Genomic DNA, 22,787 nt, shown 5'->3' on the forward strand with positions numbered 1-22,787 from the left:
TCCATCTAAATGAACTTGTAGTTCTAGTTTATCTCCACTGTGCCCAAAAACAATGAACTTTGTTTTACTGACATTTAGTGATAGTTTGTTATTGTCAAACCAATTTTTTATTTTCTTTAACTCTGTATTTATTCTATGCTCCAACAATTTCAAATTATTCCCTGAAAAAAACAGGTTTGTATCATCAGCAAATAAGACACATTTCAAGGACTCTGATACTTTACATAAATCATTAATATACAAAATAAATAACTTGGGTCCCAAAACTATAATAATTATTATAAAAATATAATAATTATTTGTAAAAAGTATCATAATTAAATGAAATATAATTGAACGAAGTTCAGAAAGTGAATTTGTCATGCAAATAGAAAACCTGAACAAAGTATATAAATTGTTATAATTTCCGACAGATGCAGTAGCCTACATCATTTGTCAGGACATCACAATCTATATAAAGTCTCTCTGGATACACGTGAAGTCTGCACGATAACGAAATAACTAATTAGGGAAAAACTTGCATGTAAAATAGTAAAATACATTATTTATTGTGCATACCGTTAGTTATTTTATCTACAAAAAAGCAACTAATTAGTGAAAGAAACTTGAAAGTTGTTTAAAGTAAAGATTAAAACGAGTACGATGTACGATTAGTTCCTTGAGAAAAATATGGCTTATTTTCCTCCGTCTACTCGTATACGTCATCAAACGTTCGCGTATAAATACGTGTCTTATAGCCGATCTGCTGACATACACCTGGATTGGTTTAGAGTACTTCGAAATTTAATAACCACAAAATCCGTGTTTTCATCCTTTTAATTTTCGGCTACACGCTGTTTTAAATACAAACATGGATCTTTTACTAAGTTTACAGACAAACTTTCTGTCTGTAGTTATGGCTGTCGTTGTTTTATTTCTAATCTGGAAACGTCTCGGTAAAGGCTCTCGGAGTAGGCTCTATGGAAGACTCCCTCCGGGTCCGAATCCTGCTCCAGTGGTGGGGAATTTTTTTCAGGTGCACGTGAAGGAGCCGTATAAGTATTACATTGAGGTCAGTAAGCTATCACACCAGTGACTTAAATCTGTTATTTATGATACCTGAGGGTTGTCTGCACAGAGGTTGTACACGTCTCAGACATATTGGCTATTGTTTCTGAGAGTTCTTTCAAATAGGGTTGGTAGAAAATATCTATGTGAAAACGACACAATGCAGTAACCAGGGGCAGGTGGAAAACGGGAGGTATATTCTGCACCAGTTGTTATTGTATGTATTTGTGTTCTTCTAACATGCACCTACAGCTTAGGGAAATATAACAGATGTTCAATCCAGTCATTTTAGATTGTGCTCTATAGATCCCAATGATGGCTTGTCCTTAATCTTTGATAATTCATCTGACCTTTAGCAGATGTTTAAATGAGGTAAATGAACAATTGACAGACTCCACCATGTCATTATTTAACAAAATTCAAGCCAAGGTGGAGAAGCTGTGTGTGAAATATTAAGTTCACCCCATGATTCAATAATTTGTAGAATCACCTTTAGTAGCAAAAAACTTGATGTAATAGTTTTTCTGTATGACTGTCAGTCTCTCACAGGAGTTCTGTCCCACTTTGGTAATTCACAGGGCTGGACTGGGACAAAAAATCGACTTGTAATTTATGTATGTGGGGTACGACGTGGAAAAAATAATTACTGGTTAAAGTAATTGGATTCAATCTTAGCATTATTATATAACAATCACTTTTATGATTTCATTGAAATAATCTCTAATATGTATTTTCTGAATTTCTTCGATACAACAGCTCAATTCTAATTCTTCAGGTTAAAGGTGCTCCCTCCTTTAAACAGCTATAACATGTATTTGCATCTGGCTACAAACAAAGCTGCTTTATGAATTCATGCAATGCAAACATCTTTTGATAATATTACTTTTATATTTTTCACACTTAGTGTAGTCATGCTTAAATTGCAAAGCTTAAATTGAACGCATTTGGCCGTCTGCTACCCGTTTGTTGTTGCCATAGAGGCAATCCCCAGCATCGTCTTGAGATCGCGGTGCGCGATTTCAAAATAAGAGCGGATAGCGCGATTGAAAAAAAAAAATCCTAAAAAAAAAAAACACTTTTTAAAACAGCTCGCGGGCCAGAAATAGATGTACTATTTGAGTATGGGGGGTCTATAGATTACCTGGTATGGTTGGGTTCATCGTCCTCTTGCACCCAATCAGAGGCGGATGAAGTACTCAATTTCATTACTTGAGTCAAAGTACAGATACCACTGGTCAAATGCTACTCCGATACAAGTGAAAGTTGCATGTTCAAAATCTTACTTAAGTGAAAGTACTGAAGTACTTGCTTTTAAAAATACTTAAGTATTAAAGTACACCTTCCGTCACATTTGTAAAAAAGTTATAGTTTAAAAGTATTATACATCCTACCAAATCCTCTTTGGGCATAATATTCATACAGTCTTTGATAATAATCCATAAGGCATATTCCAATGATGTACATCATTCAGGTAGTGGTAGCAGAAAAGTTTAACCTACACTTTAGTTTAAGGAACAAAAACATTTTCTAAAACCACAATACACTGATTAGCCTAGCCTAACCTGTTTAAGCAAATTATGTTACCATATTAAAAGTCAATAATAAAATGACGGTTTTCTCTCTTTGCTAGTTAGGTATTCAGTCATCCAATACAACATTATGCTACAGTTAATATAAACAAAGACAAAGTAAAATTAGCAGTGTGGCATCTTGGTAGTCTAACCTTGCTACAACCTTTTGCAGTATGGCTAAAGCCCACCAACTCCATGCCACCCAACATGCTAACAAACTCTTTTCAAACTAGAAATCACAGCCACATTAGAATTATTGACATTAATTCTACACTGACATTAGAATGGAAACATTATTTGATAAGATTCGATTAACCCACACGGTTTCCACCTTTAATGTGACCTATAACCTGTACAATGCAACTGAAAAACAAACAGAAATCTTTCAGGGAGGTGAAGTAAAAATAAACAACTAAGATAATGTGGTTGCATAAGTGTGCACACCCTTTTAGAACTGGGGGTGTGGCTGTGTTCAGATTTAACCAATTACATTCAAACTCATGTTAAATTGGAGTGAACACACAAGCGTAACCAATTAAAGTGCCTCTGATAAAGTTCAGCTGTTCTAGTAGGCTTGTCCTGACATTTTTGTAGCCACATCATCCAGTACAAGCCATGGTCCGCAAAGAGCTGACAGAGCATCGGAGGGATCTCATTATTCAAAGATATCAGTCAGGTGAAGCCTAAAAAAAAACACTGAAGACTGTCATCAGGAGAAAACATGGCACAACAGTGACATTACCAAAAACAAGATGTCCGTCCAAGATTGATGATAAGACAAGAAGAAAACTGGTCAGGGAGGCTGCCAAGAGGCCAACAGCAACACTGAAGGAGCTGCAAGAATTTCTGGCAAGTACTGGCTGTGCAGTACATGAGACAACAATCTCCCGTCTTCTTCATATGTCTGGGCTATGGGGTAGGGTGGCAAGACGGAAGCCTTATCTTTCAAAGAAAAACATCTAAACCTGGCTTAACTTTGCAAAAAGACATCTGAAATCTCCCAAAAGCATGTGGGAAAATGTATTATGGTCTGATGAAACAAAGGTTGAACTTTTTGGACATAATTCCAAAAGATGTAAGTGGCACAAAAGCAACCCTGCTCATCACCAAAAGAACGCCATGCCTACAGTGAAACATGGTGGTGGCAGCATCATGCTATGGGGCCTTAGTCAGGGTGGATGGAATTATGAACAGTTCCAAATACCAGTCAGTGTTGGCACAAAACCTTCGGCCTTCTGTTAGAAAGCTGAAGATAAAGAGGATCTTCATCTTTCAGCACGACAATGACCCAAAGCACACATACAAACCAACAAAAAGAATGGCTTCACCAGAATAAGATTAAGGCTTTGGAATGGCCCAGCCAGATATATAAATATATATACAGATATATATATATATATATATATATATATATATATATATATATATATATATATATATATATATATATATATATAGCATTAATATTAATCAGCCAGAGTGGCTCACTAGAAAGCATGGACGTAATTTTTTTTGGGGGGGGGGGGGGGGGGGGGGATGGGGGGGACATGTCCCCCCCACTTTTTCAAAAGCCGGCTTTGGTCCCCCCCAGTTTTTACGGTTAAAACCAAATATTTAAATAGCGACGAATCCATGTCCCCCCCACTTTTGAAATCAAAATTACGTCCATGCTAGAAAGGGCTGTACAGATGCATGATAGCCAGTTGTGGATACCAGTAAAGCAGTTTTAAAGTGTAACCGTAATGCTTAATATCATAAATGATTCATGTACTGATTATTCTTCATTGATTTTGTAAAATGTATATTTTGTAGCTACATACGGGACAAAGCCAATGTGGGCTAAGAAATTGACTTCTTGGTTATTTGATTAACAGGAACAGTGTTTGAATAGCAGAACATGCAGAGTTCGAGAGTGTGGCTGTGGCTTTAGGTGAAGGGAGCAGAGGTCTAGTGTTTGAGCTCCTATTTTTTTTTGTAAGGGAGCTGAGCTTTAAGATGACTGAGATATAAGCGAGGAGGATTGTTTATTCATCTCTCCTCCAAAGGTCTTCATGATCATTTCCCTTCATGCCAGATGATCAAACAAGGCCAGCAGAAGAGACCCCTTTAGTTGTACCGAGTTCAACCTTGACTATAACCACTGTTGATGTAGGTGATGTCATGCCTGTGGTAACTTATCAGATTTATTATGTACTTGTGGAGACAAACGATGACCAGATAAGTAGCCGTTGCATTAATTGTGATACCTATCGTGGTACTAAACCTGGCACTTGAATTGAGTTGAAATAGGGCTGTTTAAGCAGGAAAATCATAACATCTGCTGTTTGATATTCCTGGACCAGAAGTATTCAACTCTGGACCTCAAGTTCAATTTCAGGTCCTGTGTTTAATAATCATTAGTAGTTCATTGAATGAATTGTAACTGATTGACCAGTTAATCTCCACACTCCAGGGGAAGGGGATTCATCCGTTTTGTGTTCACTAACCTGTACCAATTAAGATTTTAAAATGCTGTTTGCATGATTTATCAGCTCAGCAAAAAGTATGGCCCTGTCTACACCATCTGGTTTGCCAGCACTCCTGTTGTGGTGATTGCTGAATATCAAGCTCTGAAAGACTCCATGATTGGCATGGGGGAAGAGTTCAGTGGCAGATTGGACTACCCCAGCTTGATGAAATCCACCAAGGGATATGGTAAGTTTTATAAATATAATGTTCTATAGAGTCTGGTTTTATTCACAGAGGTGGGAGTCAGAATGGCTGTGTTTTTGCAGGTGTTTTGGTGAGTAACGGCAGCAGGTGGAAGCAGCTTCGCAGATTCAGTCTGACAACCCTGAAGAACTTTGGGATGGGACGTAGGAACATTGAGGAGAAGGTGAAGGAGGAAGCTCGCTGTCTGGTGCAAACATTCAACACATTTGGAGGTACTGGCCCCTTGCTATCTGATGACATTGTCATTTTTGGAATGCAATTCTCCAGACACACTACTGTGTGAGCTATATGACCATTTAAACTTGTACTCTAGTAAATATCAACACTTATGAATGTGCTCATATGACTTGCTGTAATTAATGTCACTGTTCATATTAATTACATTTGAATCTAAATATTTTATTTTGTAAATGTAAAAAAAAAAAGAATTATGTTTAAATGTGTATTTTAGGATCCTTATTACCATTCAGTTGAATGACAAACGTCTAGCTCCAAAAAATGTTGTAAAAACATTTATTTTCCTTACAGACTCTGCTTTCAATCCCCGAGACTCATTATCTGAAGCAACGTGCAATGTGATTTGCTCGGTTATTTTTGGACACAGATTTAAATCTAAGGACCCACAGCTCAAGATGATCATTGAAACCAGTGATGAGTACATTGATTTCTTATCGAGTCCTCTTGGGCAGGTAATGTACCTAGTCTGAATTTTAGATAAACAACACAATGCTTTTCTTTGGCTTGAGTAGAGGAAACAAAAAACAGAACTAATCTAAACTCACCATGGATTTACTGCACTTCCCTCTCTGGCAGTGCAACATACTGAATTTTGTTATTACATTTTAAGGGAATTAAGAAATACAATCAATTTAATCTCACCCAAACCTTTTAAATCCCAATCTCTGAGAATAGCTAGAATTTCATCTGAGAAGGTCTAGTTGACTAGGTTTTATGTACACACATTTATCTACATATTTGCTATTTCTGAATGACTTTGTCTCTGAGGTTTTTGTAACTAAACATTACGACCCATCACAGGAGATGTTCAGTTGAATGCAAACAACAGTTAAGACCAGGCAAATAATAACCCTCTCTGCACCTGTCTTTTTTTTCTCTTACAGGCCTATAACATTTTCCCTAGATTAGTTGGCCTCTTTCCTGGACGACACCATGAAATATTTAAGATGCTTGAAAGAGTCAGATGTTTTCTAAGACTTGAAGCTGAGTCAAGGATGAAAACATTAGATCTTAATTCACCACCACAGGACTTTCTTGAAGCTTTCCTCATACAAGCTGAAGAGGTAAAATTGTCATCAGTGCCATTAAGATAGCATGCATGTTTTGGTATGCATTTTTATCCAAGTAACGATATGTCGGTCTGCAACAATAATTGTTCATGATGTTGTTCAAGTTTTGCCAGAAAACACCTAATTGTGGTATTATTGATATATAGAGTTACAAAATAGCTACTGAAATAGGAACATAAATAATATTTGTTCTTGTCTCTTCAGATATCTAATAAACATTAACATTTCTTTTTCTACTAAACTGCATAGAATCTTTTTCAAATGGATCTTTCCTCGTTAAAAAACAAATTTTAGCAAAGCTGATAAAGCCATAACTACAGAGTGAAGGACTCAGAGAATGTCTAATTACTGTAAGTTTCTTCTGCAGGAGAAACACAATCCCAATACAGAATTTAATATTGACAACTTATTGAGCACAGCCTGGAACTTGTTCAATGCTGGTACTGAGACCACCTCCAGTACACTCCGACATGCCCTGCTGCTCATGATGAAGCATCCAGATGTCCAAGGTGACCAATCGGACCACTTCAAACATTCATGTCTCACCACTCACACTGAAGCCGTGCACCTCCAAACTGCCTTAGTTTGTCCTGTGAAACATATACTGTTTTTGGGCCTGTGATCCAATATGCATGCAATGGCTTAGAACAGGCAATGCAACTTTATTTATATAGCACCTTTCATACACACTGGCAATTCAAAGTGCATAGCTATGGTACGACAGCCCAGACTCTAGTATAATCTGTCCAAGTGGAAGCATGTTTAAATTAAATAGGAATGGCTCAAGAATTGAACCTTGTGGAACACAAGTTACTGGCACTTTGTTGATTTCAACAAAATAATTCCTGCCTTGCAGATAAGAAGTGAACCATTTAGGACTGATCTTTAGAGACCAACCCACTTCTCTAGTCTATCTATAAGAATGTTATGATCTACAATATCAAAGGCTACACTAAGGTCAAGCATTAGTAGAACAGACGGCTTCCTTGAATCTATAATCAGTCGAATGTCATTAATTACCTTAGAGCAGTTTCAGTACTGTGAGTAGGTCAAAATCCTGGCTGAAATGTGTCGAGACAGATAGAAAATCAGTCAGTGTAATGATTGTAAGGAGCAGGCGAGACACAAATGTAGGAGAAGAGGGGTTTAATCAAGGTAAGCACAATATGCACCAACTGACAAATGACCAGAGAAGCATATACGAACCAACTCAATAGTAGACATAACTCAGTCAACAAACAATGAACAACACACGTAAAACACGACACTAATACAGGCATGGGGAATATAACTGATAAACTAGAAACAAACAAGAATATGGAGCATGAGTACATGACAGAACAGGGAATCCAAACTGACATAGGGCAGCTTATCGGACACTAAGAACAAACTTGGGCATAGGATACACAAGGGGGTCGACATGAACATGATTTTTCGCTCTGTTGTATGTTCTGATTGGTATCTGTGTGTGTCTTGTATTTTAGTTGGGTAAGTTTATCTGCTTGTCTATATTCCTCGTTCTTCTCATGTTCTGTTGGCCCTACAGCAGGGGTCGGAAACCTATGGCACGCGGGCCACCGTTGGCACGCCGAGGCATAATCAGTGGCACGCGACACGCTGGACCAGCATCAGCAAAAAAATTAATAATAAAAAATAGAGCACGATCCTCCAATCGAAATCACTACTCAACGCTCTGCTCGGCGGAGGCGTTTATACTTGGCGATCGATCGCGATATAATGCTTAATTTGTGTCCATTTACACCTCCCCTCCGCTAACAATTTACACTCGCCATATATATATATATATATATATATATATATATATATATATATATATATATATATATATATATATATATGATGTAAATGATGCAATACGTGCAATAAAGGGAAAAAAACATTAAACTGTTGTTCCAGAATAACAAGTGAGAAGTATTTTAAACTTTGATTTAAAAATGTCTAAAGTCATGGCTCTTCTAATGTTTTTATTCAGCTACTTTTGTGCAAGAATGGCATATACTTCTGTTTAAAGAGCTTCTCCGTGCAGTTTCCGCCTTCATTTGGCAGATCTGTTAAGATGATTGGCTGCAGTAAAAAATGATTGACAGCTAACTCTGGCTGATAATTGGCTTAATAAAAATTGATTGACAACGAAAGTCTAGTATCTGATTGGCTGCATTCGAAAATGATTGACACATGCTCCGCCCTTTACCCACGCCCACCGGGGGCCTGCAGCATTACCCTTCTCGATCCTATGAGCATTTTTTAATTTTTGATGTGGGATCCTGTGGGCATTTTATTGTGAGTAGTGGAATCCTGTTGCATTTTAGTTTGATTTGTGGCATCTTGTGGGCACTTAATTTTATGTGCATTTTGTTTTTTGAATAATTTGTCATTTAAATTTCTTTATTGTTATCATAGTGTTGTCCATTGGACAATAGGACTGAAAATTGTTTGCACTTTATGGTACAGGTTGTGACTGTCCTTGTGCTGTGAGGAAGTATGTTCCTGAGCCCAGCTTATCTTTTTGCAAGTGTGGATGTGCACTTAAATACACTTTGAAATCGATTAAAACAACTTGTGCTGAATTTGGTTCATGATTCATCCATGCATTAAATAACTGAAAGTAACTAAGTAACTTTTACTCAAATTACATTTTAAATGAAGTAATTTTGTACTTTTACTCGAGTAAATGTTGAGATGGGTAATTTTACTTTTACTCTGAGTAGATTTTAGGCAAAGTAATGATACTTTTACTCAATTACAATTTTTCAGTACTCTTTCCACCTCTGGTCCAGATCCCTAATGAGCAATATAAATATATGCTACTACAGTAGAGGATCTTAAATTTACACCAGGGGTTACAATGAATAAATTACAATAAAAAAATGTACAATGTATAAATTAGTGATATGGATAGTTTTGTAAAGTGCAATAGTGCGATTGTAGACATGTGCTACAGTAAAGTGACAGTGGGGTGTAAATATGGAGCAGTAAGGTGCAGGTTATTCCTGAGGAAAGAGTTCTTTATCATTGGAATTACACATCACACTTCTGTACCCATGTCTGGACGGTCTGAAATGTGAAGTCATTTCTGATTCAGAACTCTGATTGCGGTGGGGAAGGAGTTCTTTAATCTGGAGGTCTTGCACATCATGCTCCTGTACCTCCGGCCTGAGGTACAGGAGCATGATCTGCAAGTCTTCATGATCTGCAGTCTTCACCACTCTCTGTAGGCATTTGCGGTCCATCTCGGTCAGGCTGTCGTACCACACGGTGATACAGATGGTCAGGAGGCTCTCAATGACGCAACTGTAGAAGTTGGTGAGGATCACAGGAGACATCCCAACCTTCTTCAGCCTCCTCAGGAAGTACAGCTGCTGTTGAGCCTTCCTGACTAGCTGACTGGTGTTCAGTGACCATGTGAGGTCCTCACTGATGTGGACCCCCAGGTACTGCCCACCCTCTCCACCTCGAGCTCCCGGATGAAAAGTGGCTGATGAGGTCTCCTCTCTTTCCTCATGTCCACTATCAACTCCTTCATCTTGTCCGTGTTGAGAGTAAGGTTATTTTGATCACACCATGACACCAGTCTGGTCACCTCCCTCCTGTAAGCTTCTCCATCTCCTCCAGTGATACGTTCTATCACTGCGGTGTCATCAGAACATTTCAGGATGATGTTGTCTTCGTGGGAGGCGACACAGTCATGGGTGAACAGGGTGTAGAGAATAGGGCTGAGGACGCAGCCCTGTGGAGTGCCGGTGTAGGTGTTGATGCTGGCTGAAGTCCTGTTGCTAATCTTGACAGACTGGGGCCTGCCCGTTAGGAAGTCCAAAAGCCAGTCACAGAGGGTGGGGTGCAGGCAGAGTATGGAGAGTTTGTGGGTGAGCCTGTGCGGGATGACCGTATTGAAGAGCATCCTGATGTAGGAGTCCTTATTTTCGAGGTGGGGAGAGGGAGTAATGAAGGGCAGCAGCGACTGTGTCCGAGGTGGACCTGTTGTGATGGTAGGCGTACTGCAGGGGGTCCGTTATGCTGTCTTGGATGTGGGCCAGCACCACTCTCTCAAAGCACTTCATAATGAATGGAGTTAGTGCCACTGGCCTGTAGTCGTTCAGGCAGGTGGAGGGCTCTTCTTGGGGAAGGGGACAATGGCTGTCGTTTTGTAGCAGGTGGGAACAATGCTCTGGCTGAGAGAGAGATTGAAAAGGGAGGTTAATACAATAGCCAACTCGTTCGCACATGCTCTGAGGGCCCACCCAGGAATGATGTCTGGTCCTAATGCTTTGCCTGGCTGTGTCTGTGTGGACCTCCTGGTGCCAGTGCTGGAGGTTTCGAAGCGGGTGTAGACGGTGTTGAGGTCATCGGGTAGGCTGTATGTGGAGCTGATGTTGCTGGTGGTAGTCCTGTAGTCGGTGATGTGTTGTAGCTCTTGGATTCCCTTGAGATTTATGTTTTTGTGGAAATCCAGGTACAATTCTTGTAGCGATGTTTTGGCTTCTTTCCAACTCCTAATTGCCACTTAAACTAACTTTCTTACCAAGTTACTAAGTTTTAGTATTGATCCAAGGGCATTGCGAGAAGGGAGGGACTACCTGTCGTTAATATTCAAAGTAAGGCATTTCTGTGTAACATGCTCCATAGCCCGAGTTCAGGAGGAGATTGATGAGGTTGTGGGGCCAGACCGGTGTCCCTCCCTGGATGACAGACAGAACATGCCATACACAGATGCAGTCATCCATGAGATCCAGCGCAACCTGGATGCCGCTCCTATTGCTGTTCCTCACAAAATGCTCCATGACACTGAGTTTAACGACTATCTCATCCCCAAGGTATTTGATTTGTTTTTTATGGAATGTGCAGTGCTTTAGCCAAGTCGCTTTTTTGCAATTTCCTGACAAACTCAGTTTTTCACTTTTCGATTTTCTTAGCTGAGAATATTGTGCTGTTTCTGCAGGGAACAGTTATTATTCCATTGCTGTCCTCTGTGCTCTTTGACCCTAAACTATGGAAGAACTCGGACCATTTTGATCCAAACAACTTCCTTGATGAAAAGGGACAATTCAAGAAGAACGATGCATTTGTTGTCTTTGGAATGGGTAAGTTTAAAGTTAGGAAGTGTGGCCCTGACTCAACTCCTGTAATGTATACATTTACATTTACATTTACGGCATTTAGCAGATGCTCTTATCCAGAGCGACTTACAAAGTGCTTTGCATCTGGTTACAGAATTCATCCTAGGTAATAGTATGGATAGGCCAGAATTCAAGATGACTTCAAGAGTCAGACTACTACTAAACTACAGGAGTCAATGTCATTACCTAGTGTTTTGCAAGTTAGACATTTGCCAAGAAGCACAAATAACCATAGACAGACAATGTGTCCACTTCTTTTACTCCTCTCTACTTCCAGTACACATTGTTGGAATGTCAGGATATTTACAGTTAAGTTTGGACCTGTTAAAGAACAATATCTCAAGCTTGTACAATTATTTGCCTTCCATTTTTTCATAAACTAAATTTTTTCCTATGCTATAACACACATTAGTAACAAATGAAACAGTCAGCTCAAGGTCTGCTAGAGCTGCTATATTCCATTTTCTAAATTGAAATAGAATAACCTTAAATATACCCCATTATGAGACCTCCTCTGTGGATCCATCTTATCATGGAGGGGTTTGCACGGCTGCATGTTGTCGGGGGCAACACGCCTGGTAAGGTCTCCCAAGGGATATTGGTCCTAGGTGATAGGCCAGACAAAGAGTGAGCCATAAAAATCCCTATGAATTTATTAATATCAGGACCCAGTTACCCTTGCTCAGATCAGGGTTACCAGGGCCTCACCCTGGAGTCAGGATTGGGGAAGGGGCTCCTCTGCGAGCACCTGGTGGCTGGGTCTTTACCCATGGGTTCCGGCTGAGCTCAGCCCAAAGGAGATACATGGGTCCATATTTTCATGGGCCCACCGCCTGTGGGAGAGGCAGTACTAGAGGTCCGGTGCTTTGTATATCGGACAGTGGTCGAAGGCAGGGGCCCCGGCATTCTGATCCTCAGTTACTGAAACTGGCTCTTGGTACATGGAATGTTACCACTCTGATTTGAAAGGAGCCTGAGCTGGTGGGTGAAGTTGACTGATACCAACTAGATATAGTTGGGCTGACCTCAATGCAGAGTTTGGATTCTGGAATCAATCATCTTGAGAGGCTGGACTTTAATCCTTCCTGGAATTGCCCATGTTGAAAGGCAGAGGGCTATGGAGTCAAATTAGTGTCTTTAATGGTGACGAAAAAATAAATAATATCGCAAAGATTAGCATTTTGCATTTTACGTTCCTAATTTGTTTCTGCAATGCTTTCCCTCTTTTGCGCTTCTTTTCTTTGCGTTTCACATTTTATGTTGCTGCTTTTTTTTGCAATACTTTCTCCCTTTTACGTTTCTTTCTTTTCTTTTCTTTGCGCATCACTGCTTTTCTTTGCGTCTCGCATTTTACGTTCATAATTTTTTTTTTGCGCTTCTCTCTTTTCTTTGCTCCGGTTTTACCCTCTGTGTGGTGGCCGGGAAAGAGGCGTGGCCAAGAGCGAAAGGCGTGCTGTGAACGTTCAGCGTCATCAGTTGAACCGTCACACAGCGCGGTAATTTGGTTACTGGTATCATGGCAGACGGTCGCCCAGCTGGACCACAGGTATATGCGTGCAGACATAGACATCAGGTGCTAAAGCACCACCAACTCTGCCCTTTATCAACGAAAGTGCCCTTTTAAAACTTCGTCTAAAAAATATATATTATTATTATTATTATTAACATTTTACTGAGGTCGGTTTGAAATGATCTTTTGAAAACTTGAGCGAATAAAAACAATGCCCTGAAATGTGCCACCACCTCGCACACACCCGACCATGCGCTGCAGCAGCAGTTCAGTTCAGCGAGTGGAAGGAAGCTGAACTGACGCTGAACGTTCACAGCACGCCTTTCGCTCTTGGCCACGCCTCTTTCCCGGCCCCCACACAGAGGGTAAAACCGGAGCAAAGAAAAGAGAGAAGCGCAAAAAAAAATTATGAACGTAAAATGCGAGACGCAAAGAAAAGCAGTGATGCGCAAACAAAAGAAAGAAACGCAAAAGGGAGAAAGTATTGCAAAACAAAAGCAGCAACATAAAATGTGAAACGCAAAGAAAAGAAAGAAACGCAAAAGAGGGAAGGTATTGCAGAAACAAATTAGGAATGTAAAATGCAAAATGCTAATCTTATATTTGCGATATTATTTTTTTCGTCACCATTAAAGACCCTAATTTGACTCCCGTGCATCGATGTGCTTCACAGGTAAGCGGGCCTGTTTGGGTGAAGCTCTGGCCCGGGTGGAGCTCTTCATCTTCTTCACCTTCCTTCTCCAGCGCTTCACCTTCAAGGCCACCCAGCCATCAGAGGAGATCGACACCACCCCCCTCATCTGTAGCTTTGGTCGTATTCCCCGGTCGTATGAGTGCTTTGCTGTGCACAGGGCATAGACAGCACTCAGCAACACCAATAACCATCGGCTACAAACAAAACCTGTGATTATACTTCCCTTTCAAATGAGACCAAATTGAAAGCATGCTGCTGGTTAATCTAGAAATATTTAGGATCAAACTACACTATGTTTATGTAGACAAATAAACAGTTTTCAATATACAACATAGGTTAAAGATCTGGTTTTCCATCTAGTTTTTCATTCTCAAAATTTTGTGGGACCTTACTTTCTTTGTAAATTTGGTTAATAAAAAATTTAACAGATTACTACTGGGTTTATGGATGTGATAAGGCCAGTGAATTATGAAAGAGATTTATATAATTTGTACAATACTGCCTAATCCCTGCTTCTGCCTGTTTATCAAACCTGACAGCTACAATGCTACATAACAGAGGTTATTAAATGTCGAAACAAGCACAGTCTTAACAATACAGGGTTGCCAACTCACACGCATTGAGCGTGAGACACACGCATTTGACCGTTTTCACACGCTCTCATGCCACACTCTGATCATTTCTTCTATCACAAGCAAAGAGCCACATCATACACAGTAGCACATTGACGAAAATACCAGGGTGAACTCAAGTTAAGCGAAAAGCACATAAAAAAAACAAACACAAACTTCTATATAAACGTAAGGATCCGGAACGCCTCTAAAGCACGGCAGGGTTGGCTAATGTAAATGTTCCGAACTGCGCCCAGGTGTGATATGCTTCAGGACTTTGGCACGGTTGGAGGAGTTGGGCCATGGCACAGCGAGGTTGCTCATATATGCGCGCACGCACACTACGAGCTCTGTTATGTACGGAACTGTTGTTTTCTAGGTAAAAAGTGGATACACTCCGTTATCAACACTCGTTGCAACACCACTGACCTCACCTTTAAGAAGAAGAGAAAAGGCGATGTGATTTATTCCAAAACGTATGACAGGAAACCGCGTCTCACCAACGAGACTCAAAGCAGAATCACAACAGCACAGATACTTCATGCCACAGGGTTGCCAACTCTCATGCATTGAGCGTGAGACACACGCATTTGACCGTTTTCACACGCTCTCACGCCACACTTCCGATATCTCACGCAGGAAAAAAAATATTCAGTTTATTTACCTCTGATCCACATCTATGATTCAACGAGTTACTAGTTCACTCTGGCACCAACCACCGGCGATCGAAAGATCGCGATATAACACTTAATTTGTGTCCATTTTACGCCCCCCCCCCACTCAACAATTTACACTCGCCACCTCCTCCAGGTTAAAATCTCACTCTAAGCAACCCTGATGCTGCTAGTCTCATGTTTTCCACTACGCCGGTTTTAAAAGTGTTAGCGTCTCGCTAGGGTTGTAAACAAACCATGCACCATGAAGATGTAGCAGGGTGTCGCCCTCAGAGTGATGAGGTAGCCGGGCCACAGCACAGATCATTAGAGCAGGTGAGTGCGCGGGCCGGCTGGGGACTCAGACCTCTCCACAATCGGACCTGGACACAGCTTGGTTCAAATGGACCTAGTGTGAGTGCGCGTTAATTAAGAAGCCGATATTCTTGAATCGCTATTTGCACTCTGTCCTCTGCCACTGACTTAAAAAAATCTTGTGCCTGTCCCTGTTAAGGTTTCTTAAATCGTACCTAGACGTACCGTAGATCAAAACCATCAGGGATCATAATCAGGATTATAAATTTGTTTAGCCCTCAGAGTACCGTAGCTGCCACCAGGAGAACAGATTCACAACACACGGGTGTCAGGAAAGAGTTAGTTTAATAATAATAAATTTAATAAAATACAGAATATAGAAAATGTGTCAACACTAGCGGTGACCTGCAATCAGTCGCTGATTCGACTATAGTCGACTATGAACGTTAGTTCATACGTACATAGTTGAATGTACCATTCTAACTGCATGGGGGTGCCCAATGCTGCTAAGAATTCGTTGTTACATGAAATGTCTTTGTTATATATAACCTTTTGTCAAATAAAATCATCCTAATTTCTGTTAATAAATATTAAAAAATGATGCTTGCGCATTAACAATAGGCATCTTCCTTACTACACATTAATAAATCACACCCTGCAGTTGCACTGTTAATATTTGTTAATATGTACGCTCTGAAGTCCTTTTATTTTGAAGGATGATGTGTGGGCGTTCATTTTCTGATTCTGATTCGATAAATACCGGAAGTTGTTATTGCGTATGTTGGGGTTATAATAAAGAGTTCCCAGTCGCAAACTAGACTGACCCAGTCAACATGTCCATGCGGGCCCCACATGGGTTTGAAATGGGCTGGCACATGGGCCCTTTTTGAGCAACCCAGCTGGAGCCCACAAAGATTTGTCCATCGGCTCCACATGGGCCCCATGTGTGTTAGCCCATGTGGGCCAATATTGGGGTCAATGTGGGCCTCAGGTGGGCCCCGTATGAGCAATGATTCACTGGCCCTACATGGGCCCCTTGTTTGTGTGGGATAATGACGGGGCCAGTGTGGGCAACAAGTAGGGCCCTTATGGTTAACTGCAGACACCCGCTTCAGCCCCATTAGGGGCCCATGGGCAAATCTTCATAGGGCCCATATGGGTTATGCAAAGGGGGCCCAAATATCAGCCCATCACTCACTAGAATGTCAGCTTGCATCACACATTTGGAGCACAATTACTATAATGCTAACTTGTGTCATCCAATGTGGGTCCCTATGGAGTCATGGAGGGCTTCAGGTAAGGTCTCTGCTGAACATACCTAAAGCAATATTCAGTTGCTTTTCTTACTTTGCAAAACTGTTGTATAAGAGCACAGCACTAAAGACTGTATTACCATAAGTATTTTCAATCAGAGATGAGCTGTTTATAATAATACTTACATTTAAATGACGACAAATGCTTGATCAATCCTAATAAAAATGTTTTATTGAAAACGACAACTCATTAACAATTTTAACCATAAATGTCCATAAAACATATGTTAAGAGTCTTTAGAATCCTTTACTGTGTGTTGCTGAGTTGTATAGTTTCACATCTTGTAAAGAGAGAGAAGAGTGGAGGGAGAGACAGACAACAATATTAATTAAAGCACACAACAGTAACACTGCAGATTATCTAAACCATTTTAGCAATGATCAACATCCTTCTCTGTGAATCTAAAACATGGTAAAGCATAAAAATCCTGTTTGTACTATTGAATTAGCACACTAGGCCTGTATTTTCTGCACCACCTGGGTCCTGACCATAATACACTGTACAGAACTCTATGAAGGCTCTTGCCAGCTTCTAGTTTGCACAGGATAATAAAATTCTGACCTGTACTCCTTCAAATATACTATACAATTCATTAATTTGAGCTGCTGCAGTTACTCAAAATTTCCAAAGACACTGATGTCTAACACTTTAATCACCTCTTGGGGGAGATTTTACAAAGGCCAAGTGATGTGTTTACAAGTTAGGTGTACATAAAACATTAAAAAACTCCAATATAGGAGCTGTCAGGGTTTTGGAAAGTAAAAATGACAATGATTTTCACATGCCTTCATAGTCACATTATCACAAATGTTAAGCAAACACTCTCTAAACCTAACTAGCTAGCTAGCTAACCAAGGTGACCACTTAGTTCTAGTGTTTGCTAAAGTAAAGTGCAAGTTATGTCATCAACGTCATTCATTTCGCACGACAACAACTAATGGCATACCATTTCAAACGCATAAGGCGAAAAAAACAGTTCAGCCGTTTGTTGTTTCGGTCGTGTCGTTTCGTCGCAATGCCTTGGAAAGTGGGCCTATAAACATTTTTTGTTGTTGTTTCCTTTTAAACCTCGTTACTTGAACCTTTCCTTATATTTTTTGCTGTTGTGTGGCAATTTTTTAATATTTTCAGGCAGGCATATTTTATTTTAAATGTTTTGACATTTTGCACAGTGCCTGTCTGACAGTTCGATATGCGCACTGCGCACTGACGGTTTGTAACGCAGCACACGCTGCGGAGTGAGGAGGCGGACACAAACGCTGAGGAGACCGAGATTTAATAAAGGGAATACCGAACTCAGGGTCAAATAGGAATGCAGAGGTCAAATCAGAGAGGGAGTCCGAACACGAAACACGGAGAGACATGACAGAACGAATACTAGAAACAAAACACAGGTAGAACGCAGAGCAACTGAACCAAACAGAATACACAGGGCGACTGGGCAGCGATAACAAGACGTACTTACAAACAGGATTAACATGCACAAACACGGCAACACGAAAGCATGAGATCAGGACCACGAATGAACAGAATGAACAAAACCACAGATAACCAGACTGGGGAATCACTGGGACTTATAACACTGAACTGAAACAAGGAACAGGTGATAACAATGACACAGGGGCGTGGTAACAAACGAGGAATCACGGAGACAAACGAGCAGGGCGGGATAAACAGGCAAGGAACACGGACACAAGGGAACCCGGAGTGACCGCTAGGAGAGGGGGCATTGCCATACGTGACACGGTTAATGTTCTCTAACGTTTCATTAAAAAATAAATAAGTAAATAAAAGCTGAATAAAGCCAACCTACCGTGTTGATTCATTTATCTGAGTGTTTTAGGTTTTTACTTTGAAGAGGAAAAAGTCTGTTCTGAATGAGAACGGGATCCCGTTTAAGGTGCTCTAAATAAAAATAAAAAAAAAACCCGATTCGATTATTAGTTGACTAAAGGGAAAAGCTGATGAATCAGATTCGACTATGAAAATCCTTAGTTGAATACACCCCTAGGCAACACAATTGGGTAAGAATAATAAAACATGTGTGATTGGTGTTCTCCTTATCAGGAGAGGAGGCACAGTAAACAGGATCTAGGGGAAGTGGAAAAATACAGGGAGAGAGGTAGAGACAGACAGAGGGATAGAGAGGTTCTAACTGAGGAGCAGACACACAGATAAGTGAGTAAACTGAATGTAATAGTGTTTTGACTGAGGGTCACAGACAGAAAAATCACAAATTCCCTTACAACCCCCTCTTAGAAGATTACTTAATCAGTGCATGGGTTGACAAAACCGTGCATGGAAGAGTTGAAGAGGTATGGAGCTTTTTCAGTGTCACCAGACCCTGAACCCGAAATCATTATTACTTGAAAGAAAAGTTCAAATGAATTAATCATTTGAGAAAACGTTCTGAATCAAATCATTTCCTCAGCTGATTAGTTCCTTGCTCAGTTCCTTTCTCAGTTCTCAGCTCAGCTGTGTTCAGAGGTGGGTAGGAACGCGTTACATTTACTCCGTTACATTTACTCAAGTAGCTTTTTGGACAAAAATGTACTTGTAAGAGTAATATTAATATGAACGACTTTTACTTGAGTAAATATGTGCTGAGAAAAACGCGACCTTTACTCCGTTACAATCGGATTTGCGCCGCGCTACCGTTAGTGACCAATCAAATGAAGCCGGTCAGTCACGTGATCACATAAGCAAACTTTCTCCACCGGTAGCAAGAAAGTGACAGAAAAAGCCATACAGCCAATGTTTACATTACAAACGTGTAAAAGGACAGTTAATGCGCTGTCAGTTGTGTCTGCTAAAACGTGTGGACATTTCAGCCTACAAGAACTCAACATCAAATTTGAGGAAACACGATACAATAAGTTTGCCGTATGTATAGTATTGTGTAATGCTATCTCTGAGGTATACGTTTGTATGATGTAATTATTAAATGTAGTAACGCAGTGCAATACTAAAAACCAATTCAAACTAGCAATATATGATTTAGTTGAACCAAAGTTTGCTACAAATTGGCGTCAAGATGTAGCTACACGTATTGGCTGACAGTCTCATCAGTTAGTGCCTTTGTGGAACACATTAAAGTTAAACACAGGTTTACACACAAGTTAAACATAAAGTTACACAGGTCTAATAATTAGGAACAAACTAAAATACAAATTATTTATAATAAATACATTTTATATATTATATTTTTTTATAATAAATTATTTTTGTTTTCATTAAAAGTCAGTTTCCAGTAATTCAATTTCCCATGATGTAATTTATTGACACGAGACAGTACTCATGCATTTACTCACTACTTGAGTAGCTTTTTATCAAAGAACTTTTTTACTTTTACTCAAGTAAATTTTTGGATGCATACTTTTACTTTTACTTGAGTAACATTTGGTTCAAGTAACAGTACTTTTACTTGAGTAAAATTGTTGAATACTCTACCCATCTCTGGCTGTGTTGGCCAGCAAGGGAACTGCTGTGTTGTCTGTGAATCACTCGCGAATCTGGTGGTGGAGACTCTCATTGTGAGGGAACTGTGCTTGTGCAATGATTCGTTCACTGAAATAAGGGCTCCCGTTCACTCACCGATTCGTTGACTGAACGTACGGTCACTGTGATTCACATTCGCGCTGCCACCCAGAGGACTGTTGCTGAGAATGTGATTCACGTTTGCACTGCCACTCACTCACATGGAGTCAAGCCATATAAATATTGTCGTGCTTGTGCTCCTCCGTAGGTGAGCTGCGGCACTTGTGTGGATGACGTGAGTGGAAAAACTTCGCACGACAAGGAATCTTCAGTTTACCGTTTTTACTGAAACCTCGGCAGGTCAGTACAGAACATTCAGCATTACAGCAATAATAATAATAATAATAATAATAATCAGCAATAACAGATTGTCAGATGTACGGGCTCTAGCTCGGGCACAGAACAGCAGTTTGCACTGTCCATGCGATGAGCCGTGAGCGCCGTCTGTTTACATTACCATAGCAACCATTTCTAACCAATCAGCATCCTTCATGCGCAACACGCACACATCAGCAAGGAGAGAGGAGGAACAAATTCCTCAAATGTGAACTGTCTTACAATATAAACACACTCCTCCCCCTTGTTTTAACAAATTTAGTTTCTAGAAACAATCTAAAAGTGTCATGTAACAAAGTACTGTATAAAACAAGTAGCAATAGAAATAAACCTAAGTGAGTTATACCATATATTGTGGTAGAACAAATATATAAATGTCAAAGTTATGAATAGAATTAAAATATGAGAATTACAGAAAGCTTATTACACAATTCAGATTATGGCAACAAATATATCAATAGAAGAACACAATATGATTAGCAGAGCACAAAATGGCAAAAACTAATAAATAGCCTACTACAATAAAATTAAAATAAAACATTAAGCTTTTACTCCAAAGGGTATTTTTATTGTTACTATTATAGCTGCATTGTCATGTGAGAATACTGTCTGTGATTTTGAAGGCAAATTTTCACTTGAACTGTCACATCCAAAGAAAGTCATGAATCTGTCAATCAAACTTTGGCTCCTGGTTGTCTGGATTGACCTAGGTTGTTGCCATGGAAACTTGACTTCAGAGGAGTCTTCAATTAAGGCTTTAACTTACTGTTGCTAGCTAAATGAGAGATTGGTGTCACTGTAATAAACTAATGAGAACTTATTGTGTACTGTATGCTTGACTTAAAATTAAAGTGTACTTCTTTGTTTTTCATGTGTTGTTATCTTCATTGTAGTTACATGCAGAACCATCAGGTCTACAAGGGAGGGATGAATACACACACGTACACACTTCATTGAAAGCTGTCCATATGTGCAAACAATCATAGTATGTCCCTCTCACACCTACACAAACACTCACATACATTATGATAGTAAACCTTTGGCCATTTTAGAGTTGTGCTGAAATCTTTAGCATCACCTTCACCCTTCTTACCTGTTAATTGGTATAGTCCAACCATCTCCTAGAACCCACTAACACCTTACCTTAAAAGTGAGAGTTTGAGAGTGAGAAAGTCGAGTTATCAAGATGAGTGATTCCAGAAGTGTTGTACGGACACAATTTCATGTCATTTCAGCAACAACTGCATCATGCACAATTTGCAAGGCCAAACTGTCCACCAAATGAGGTTCCACAGGCAATCTACACCGGCATTTAAGGTTGAAACATCCCAGTGTGCAGCTACAGGGATGAACCTCAGCCTGAGCCTGCTCCTACTATCAGTGCTAGCAGCACCAGCACTGCACCAGCAGCAAGAGGAACCAGCACCGTCAGCACTGCTCCTCCAACCAGTAGTAGCACCATCACTGGTCCAGCTCCAGCTACTGTTGCCACACCACCAGGGGAAACAGGAGGTAGGCCCCGAGTAATAGGAGGAACACAAGCCAGACTGACCCATTTTGTGTCAAGGCCCATCAACTCCCTTAGACAAAGGGCTTTCTTGCTGGCAAGAATGATTGCAAAGGATTTTCAGCCATAATCCATCACTGAAGACACACCCCAACTATGTGTTACCCAGCAGGAAAACACTGTCCAACACAATTATTCCAGACATGTACAGGAAGACGCATGAAGAAATAAGAGTGAAGGTGGATAAAGCCAAAGCTGTGTGCCTGACCACAGACTACTGGACATCCAGATCATTATCATCATTTATGTCTGTGACATGTCATTTTTTGATGACTAAGAAGGTCTCTGTCCTGCTTGAGTGAGATAAGTGAGAGGCACACTGCTGACAATCTGTCAGAACAGCTTCTGAGGGTAGCAGCAAGGGAGTGGGGACTTCAGGATAAAGTTGCTGCCTGTGTGTCTGACAATGCTGCAAATGTGGTGAAAGCAATCCAGAACACAGGTTGGCCTCGCCTGTTCTACTTTGCCCACATCCTGA

At 40.2% G+C, this 22,787-nt stretch overlaps 1 protein-coding gene across 2 annotated transcripts; it reads left to right on the plus strand.

The window, feature by feature from the left end:
* The first annotated feature begins 850 nt into the window (after window positions 1-850).
* Window positions 851-14,391, plus strand: LOC143474115 (cytochrome P450 2M1-like). 2 transcript variants are annotated; one of them, XM_076971410.1, is made up of 9 exons: window positions 851-1,051; window positions 5,150-5,312; window positions 5,393-5,542; window positions 5,859-6,019; window positions 6,452-6,631; window positions 7,005-7,146; window positions 11,282-11,469; window positions 11,595-11,736; window positions 13,956-14,391. In XM_076971410.1, the coding sequence occupies exons 1-9, from the start codon at window positions 851-853 to the stop codon at window positions 14,138-14,140; spliced, it is 1,512 nt and encodes a 503-aa protein (XP_076827525.1). In that variant the 3' UTR covers window positions 14,141-14,391. The 2 variants fall into 2 exon arrangements, with proteins under 2 accessions (XP_076827525.1, XP_076827526.1); XM_076971411.1 differs by lacking the exon at window positions 851-1,051 and adding an exon at window positions 3,325-3,467.
* Window positions 14,392-22,787: the final 8,396 nt, after the last annotated feature.

The sequence above is a fragment of the Brachyhypopomus gauderio genome, chromosome 13, assembly GCF_052324685.1.
Source record: "Brachyhypopomus gauderio isolate BG-103 chromosome 13, BGAUD_0.2, whole genome shotgun sequence".
In the NCBI taxonomy this organism is placed as follows: Eukaryota; Metazoa; Chordata; class Actinopteri; order Gymnotiformes; family Hypopomidae; genus Brachyhypopomus; species Brachyhypopomus gauderio.